Consider the following 6918-nt stretch of genomic DNA (forward strand, 5'->3'; position numbering starts at 1 on the left):
TTTATAATAAAATTATATATTTGGGGCAACTAGGTGGCTCAGTGGATAAAAGCCAAATCTGATGCTGGGAGGACCCGGGTTCCAATTTGACCTGAGATACTTCCTATCTATGTGACTCTGGGCAAGTCACTTAATTCCCATTGTCTAGCCCTGACTGCTCTTCTACTTTGGAACTGATACACAGTATTTCTTGTAAGATGGAAGGGATGAGTTGTTGGAGATTTTTTTTTCAACAACTGTATCTTCTAAAAGCCCAATGGTATATTCCAGTTCTGTTGCCCAAATTGCTATTAGAAATGACTTTAGAATGAAGTTGCCCACCTTCCTCTTGATCCTTCAAGACCTAGCTCAAATCCTCTACTGCCCTCATAGGCTACTGTTATATTTAAGAAGTGATAAAAAAAAAGTTGGATACTGACTGCTGGCAGAGCCTTAACAAGTTAGCTATACTTTGGAGGGCTCACCACAGGTCTGGGGTCTCATCTACTTTCCATTTTCTTTAGTCCTCATCTTTGGTCTTAGAATTAATAGCATTCCAAGGTTCCAAGGCAGAAAAGCATTAAGCAATTGGGGTTAAGAGACTTGCCCAGGGTCACAGGGCTAGGAAATATCTGAAGCTACGTTTTGAACCCAGAGCCTCCCATCTCCAGGCCAGTACTCTATCCACTGAGCCACCTAGCTGCCCCTGCTTTCCATTTTCTAAAATTCAGTATTTTAAGATTTGTATATTGTTCAAGTTCTGGGAAACCAGTATACAGTGAGCCAACCCACAAGAGACTGGTTTATCCGTCAATAGTTTCCTGGCTGTGATCTTGGAAGTCTTTTCATTACATCAGCAACAAACCAGCTCTTAGACAACGTACTTCAGCCCATTTCTGTCAGGGTCAGTCAGTCAATAAGCATTTATTTAATTAAACTCTGACTGTGTGCCAGGCATGGTGTGAAGTTCTGGGGATTCAAAGAAAGGCAAAAACACAGTCTTTGGCCTCAAGGAACTCAATACCACATTTAAAAGAGATATAGACAAGCTACAGACAAAGTCGATTAAGGGTGATCTGGAAGAAGAAAGCCCTCGCAGCCTAGTGGACTGGGGGAAGCTTCCTCCACTTGGGGGATTTGAGATGAGTCTTGAAGGAAGCAAGGGAAGCCAAGATGAAGAGAGGGAACGTTCGGACATGAGCTTGGAGAAATGGTTGAAGAGCAGCTAAATCAGAAAGGGTGCCGAAGGGATTATTTTTATGTCTGTCCTTATTAACATCCATTTCAGAGGTCATTTTTTTGGCCATATCCCCAATCCTGAGGTTGCCTTCTGCTTGGTGGCTTCCTGTTGATTTCTGTAAATTCCACAGGGTGCAATTCTGAATGTCCCAGGAATCATTCCCAATGCCACCATGTGGGAAGGCCCCGTGGGTGTGAGTATAAATCACTGCCATCGACTGTGTGGCCCCCCAATCCCTGAGTGAGTCGCCTTTGTCTGATGACTGTGACAGGGTGGCAGCAGCAATGGTCCAGGTAGCAGAAGGTGAAAAGGGGTGAAGGACTATGGGAAGGAAAGGTGATCAACCACAGGAGGGAGGCTCTGAGCAGGGCAGCACTTGTTCTGGCTGGCAAAGTGACCAACACAGAGTAATTGGGTCATTAGAGTAATTAATGAGCCATTCTCTTGTGTCTGGACTTCAAGACTCCCCCAGGTCTTTCTCTCTAGGGCATGGGCTGATGAATTGCTTTTGCCATCCAGGTGTTTGTGTCATCTGTTTTCTATCTTAACTCCCCCTTACACTCAGGGCTAACTGAAGGGGAAGACTGTTCTAAAGGAAGGCTGCCTTTGGAAGGCTTTCATGTTCATGAACATTAAAGATGGTAGACAGGCAAGCGACACTAATTGGGCAAGCAGCTTCCCCTCTCCGCTGTCAATCTCATAACCCGGAAATGAGGCCTTTGACCATGGTGATCTTCCACCCAACACAGGCTACCATTCAGAGGAAGAGTGAGGTCACCTAATTGTTCAGGCTTTAAAGTTGGAAAGGGAACAGTTGGAACCTGCTGCTCCGGAATCCCAGAGATTTGGTGGGACATGGAAACAAATGGCTGCTTTTCTTTTGGTTGTATTTCTCCTTCCCAGAGGTGGGCCTGATTTTCTCCTAAAGCCTTTGAGGATGTGTATGGTAACCCTCCAAAGAGCGACTAGGAAGTTTTAACCCCTGATACGAGGGGGTAGAGGGAGGTGGGGAGGAGAGAAGGGGAGCCTCTGAGGGGGCTTTTAGAGGAAAGGATCTTTCTTGTCCCCTCCCTCTCTAAATCCTATGGATCAAGAGAGAAAGGTTAGACTGAGCTGAAAGAAATTTCAGCTTCTGCCTTTCTGATTTCAGCCATGTGCATGCACTTTGTACTTGACCTGATTATTTTTGCTTTTTCCCTTCATTATTTATTGGACAAAGAACTGAATTCAGAGGTCTTCAACATCAGGAGAGAAGGGTTTTATCGCTTCAAGACCAGGAAAGCTTCAGGAAATGCTGGCACCCTGGAAAGGGCCTGGTAGCTACTGGGACTGTTAGAGCAGAAACTTTAGGAAAATATGGGTCTGTTTTTTAAAAAAATAGTAAAAGCACAGAGAGTGGCCCCAGTATTGGCCCTCTCCTTCTTTATAACCCCTTGGAGTCAGGATGGCAAGAGTGACTCAATGGTGCCCAAGCTGTTGTAGGTGGCACAATGTTTAGAGTACTAAGTTGGAGTCAGGAAGATTTCACTGAAATCCCACCTCAGATATTTGCTAGCTGTGTCACCCTGGGCAAGACATCTAACCTGAGGAGGTCTGCCTCAGTTTCCTCAACTGGAAAATGGGAATAATAGCACCCACCTCACAGGGTTGCTGTGAGACATACTTGTAAAGTACTTGGCACATTGTAGGTGCTCAATAAATGCTTACTCCTTCCCTTCCCGTCTTCTGTCCCATCAGTCTTGTAGACTTCACTTCAGAGACTGAAACATAATTGGGGGGTCCACACCCCAAGTTGAGGCTGGCTGGCCGCCTTTATTATGTGTCAGTGTGGTAAGGACTAAGGCCTTGGGGCCTTTGGGAGGCAGTGTCCATGGACTTCCCAGGGGCTGCCTTAGCTTCTAGTTTCTGTCATGTCCCCAGAACCTCAGCCCCCTGTCTAGAATGCCCCCCAAAGCTTCTGTTCACTATTTAGTTGGGGGAGAACCTGGGTCCAGAGCCAGGCAGGAGCAATGTGGGACCTAGACAAACCCAGGGAAAGCCGTGCCCTTCGGCGACCAGCTAACCTCTGCCCAGGGCGGCTGAAGATCTCCAGAATGGAAGCATTCGGAGGCAGGGAGGTCCTGAGTGGGAAGGTGCTCCGAAGAGCCCCATATACGTGATCAGGAAGGCTTGTCCCCTCCAGCACCCCACAGCGCCCCTCAGCGGACCACATGAAGGGCTTAGAAAGGGAGGCACGTTTAAGTTGCCTTTTAAAAGACGGATGCTGTCTGTTGTCCGTGGAGCTCCCTTGCGGGCCATCCTCAAAGCCTTGGGTGTCTCCTCTCTGCCCCACCCCGAGCACCCGCTTCCGGAATGTACAGGTTCGAGAGAGAGCAGCACGTGGTCCAGTTCTCCCCCACATGGCTCTGGGAATGGGAGGGGTCATTCTCCAGCCTTGTCTCCAGGCAGTTTTGCTGAACTGTTTATTAATCTGTTTGCAGCGGAGAGGAGGACGGGCACTAGCAGATGGGCATGGGGGGCATACAGGGGATGTCAGGGAATCTCTCCTTTGACTCTATTTTGGCCCTGACTTGGGGGGGGTCTCCCTAGATGCAGGCGCAGTGCTGAGTGAGCAGGTTGGGCACCGTCTCATACTTGAAGGAATAGCCTCCGTCGGAGGTGGTTCGGACCCGCAGGGGTCTCATGGTGCCGGGGAGAGCAGCGCAGCAAGGCGGGGAGCCTGGGGCCAGAGGCAGGGGCTGGACAGGGGGGAGGGCAGCCCCAGGAGACAGGACCGGAGAGGGGACTAGCCCGCAGCCCCCGTGGCAGTAATGGAAGACGAAGCTAGGCGGGTGTACGATCCACTGGTCCCAGCCAAGTTCCTGAAAGGAGATGTTGAGGGCAGCCCGATGGCAGTCCGCATGGGCGGCCGGCTCTTCGGAAGGGCGCTGCAGCAAGCGCAGGGCAGCTGGAGACCAGGGCCAAGATGGGGGAGGAGGTGACCGGCGAGCCCTCTCCCCCACGCTGTGAGGACGGGCCCTGGTGTGTGCCACCAGGAAGGGGGTGGCATCGAGCCGGGCCAGGCAGGGGCAATTTGGGCATCGGAGCAGCAGAACAAAGAGTGGACGGGTCAGCAGGGCGAGCGCAGGGGCTGCCAGATGAAACACAACCCAGTGGCGTGGGGCTGAGCCCACTAGCACTGGCACTGCGACGGGTCCCCCCGAAGACATCGCCAACAGGGTCACAGGGGGGCCTGAGTTGTTGTGGGCCTCGGCAGCCCCCCTGTCCAGGCCAGTGTGGAACCACAGCTGGGCAGCTGTCACCTGGCGGCTTCGCATGTGCAAGGAAGGCCGGAATGTGTATGTGAATAGGCCTTCGGCCTCTCCAGTCTCTGGTTCATCCTCACAGCCAGGACCTGTAAGAGACAGACAGCTGAAGGGAAGAGGGCAGCCACAGTTGGCAGGAGCAGGAGAGAGAAAAGACTTAGGGAAATGGGATGTTTACTCCTTCCACTCTTCAAACCAGTGCAGAATTTAGTGGGAACAAGCCCATATTTATTGCCTTTTATGAGTGAGCCTCTACCAGGAATGGGAAGAGAAAGCTTTCAAAGAGAATCATGAAGTAGGGGAGAGGGAAGTCAAGAGGAAGGGAAAGCTAGAGGCAGCCAGGGTGCCCCCAAATGTTCCTAAGCCACCCTTGGAAAATTCCTCCTTTCCCTCTCCTGCAGGCTAGACCAATTCTGGAACTTTTGTCATTCAGAGGTCCTAGGAGGCTAGGGCTTGGTGGGACCAGGAGGCAGGGAGAGGGACTGAAAAGAGATAGGAAAGAGGGCAGTTAGGTGTCTCACTGGATAGAGAGCCAGGCCTGGAGACAAGAGGTACTGGAGAAAGGAAGGAAGGAAGGAAGGAAGGAAGGGAGGAAGGGAGGAAGGGAGGAAGGGAGGAAGGGAGGGAGGAAGGGAGGAAGAGAGGGAGGAAGGGAGGAAGAGAGGGAGGGAGGGAGGAAGAGAGGGAGGGAGGGAGGAAGAGAGGGAGGGAGGGCGGGAGGGAGGAAGGGAGGAAGGGAGGAAGGGAGGGAGGAAGGGAGGAAGGGAGGAAGAGAGGGAGGGAGGGCGGGAGGGAGGAAGGAAGAGAGGAAGAGAGGGAGGAAGAAAGAGAGGAGAGGAAGAGGGAAAGAGGGAGAGAGGGAGAGGGAGAGGGAGAGGGAGAAGGAAAGAAGGAAAGAAAGGAAGGAAGAAAGGAAGGAAGGAAGAAAGGAAGGAAGGAAGAAAGGAAGGAAGAAAGGAAGAAAGGAAGAAAGGAAGAAAGGAAGAAAGGAAGGAAGGAAGGAAGGAAGGAAGGAAGGAAGGAAGGAAGGAAGGAAGGAAGGAAGGAAGGAAGGAAGGAAGGAAGGAAAGAAGGAAGGAAGGAAGGAAGGAAGGAAGGAAGGAAGGAAGGAAGGAAGGAAGGAAGGAAGGAAGGAAGGAAGGAAGAAAGGAAGAAAGGAAGAAAGGAAGGAAGGAAGGAAGGAAGGAAGGAAGGAAGGAAGGAAGGAAGGAAGGAAGGAAGGAAGGAAGGAAGGAAGGAAGGAAGGAAGGAAGGAAGGAAGGAAGGAAGGAAGGAAGAAAGGAAGAAAGGAAGAAAGGAAGAAAGGAAGAAAGGAAGAAAGGAAGGAAGGAAGGAAGGAAGGAAGGAAGGAAGGAAGGAAGGAAGGAAGGAAGGAAGGAAGGAAGGAAGGAAGGAAGGAAGGAAGAAAGGAAGAAAGGAAGAAAGGAAGAAAGGAAGAAAGGAAGAAAGGAAGAAAGGAAGAAAGGAAGGAAGGAAGGAAGGAAGGAAGGAAGGAAGGAAGGAAGGAAGGAAGGAAGGAAGGAAGGAAGGAAGAAAGGAAGAAAGGAAGAAAGGAAGGAAGAAAGGAAGAAAGAAAGGAAGAAAGGAAGAAAGGAAGAAAGGAAGGAAGGAAGGAAGGAAGGAAGGAAGGAAGGAAGGAAGGAAGGAAGGAAGGAAGGAAGGAAGGAAGGAAGGAAGGAAGGAAGGAAGGAAGGAAGGAAGGAAGGAAGGAAGGAAGGAAGGAAGGAAGGAAGGAAGGAAGGAAGGAAGGAAGGAAGGAAGGAAGGAAGGAAGGAAGGAAGAAAGGAAGAAAGAAAGAAAGAAAGAAAGATTCCAGATGCTCACTGGCCCTTTCTACACTTATTGCATCTTCCATCCCCCTGCCCTGCTCAGGTTACCTGTGCTTGGGAAAAGGATGACCTGTGATAGGTCCTCATCTTCATTTTCCATGTTTCTTCGTGTGGAACCCCCAGTTTGGGCATGTCTGCGGGGCAAGCGCCGGGCCCCAGCCTCTCCCCCATCCTTGGAGCTGGTGGGAGGGCCCAAAGCATCCAGCACCAGGGCCCTGACTTTGGCCAGCAGCAGCTCCCTGTCTGGCTCTGGGCCCTGGCATCCGTGCCCACCCCTCAAATCCCTCAGCAGCAGCAGAAGCAGCACCAGGAGTGGCAGAGGCAGCATGGCCATTGGCCGCGTTAAGCTCGCCCAGCCTGAGCTTCCTGCTACCCTCGGTTCCCGGTCCACTGTTCTTAGTGCCCACTCGAAGCAGGTTCTATCCTCCTTCCTGCCCTCCCCACCCCACCCCATTCACCCCCACTCTTCCCTGCCAGCCCTCTCTCTTCTTCCCACGCCCGGCGGTCCCTGGCTGGCATTGAGGCCTATCTCTGACGCAGATGTCTGTGGCCCTGAGCCTTATCA

The 6918-nt window shown here is 51.5% G+C and overlaps 1 protein-coding gene across 1 annotated transcript; it reads right to left on the reverse strand.

Moving 5' to 3' along the window:
* Positions 1-872: 872 nt before the first annotated feature.
* On the reverse strand, positions 873-6909 carry INHA (inhibin subunit alpha). Its single transcript, XM_001362261.4, has 2 exons — positions 6402-6909; positions 873-4613 (listed from the first exon to the last, which is right to left on the reverse strand). Exons 1-2 carry the CDS (start codon positions 6805-6807, stop codon positions 3805-3807), a joined length of 1215 nt encoding a protein of 404 aa, XP_001362298.2. The 5' UTR covers positions 6808-6909; the 3' UTR covers positions 873-3804.
* Between the last annotated feature and the right edge of the window lie 9 nt (positions 6910-6918).

Source organism: Monodelphis domestica, chromosome 8 (genome assembly GCF_027887165.1).
Source record: "Monodelphis domestica isolate mMonDom1 chromosome 8, mMonDom1.pri, whole genome shotgun sequence".
Lineage (NCBI taxonomy): Eukaryota > Metazoa > Chordata > Mammalia > Didelphimorphia > Didelphidae > Monodelphis > Monodelphis domestica.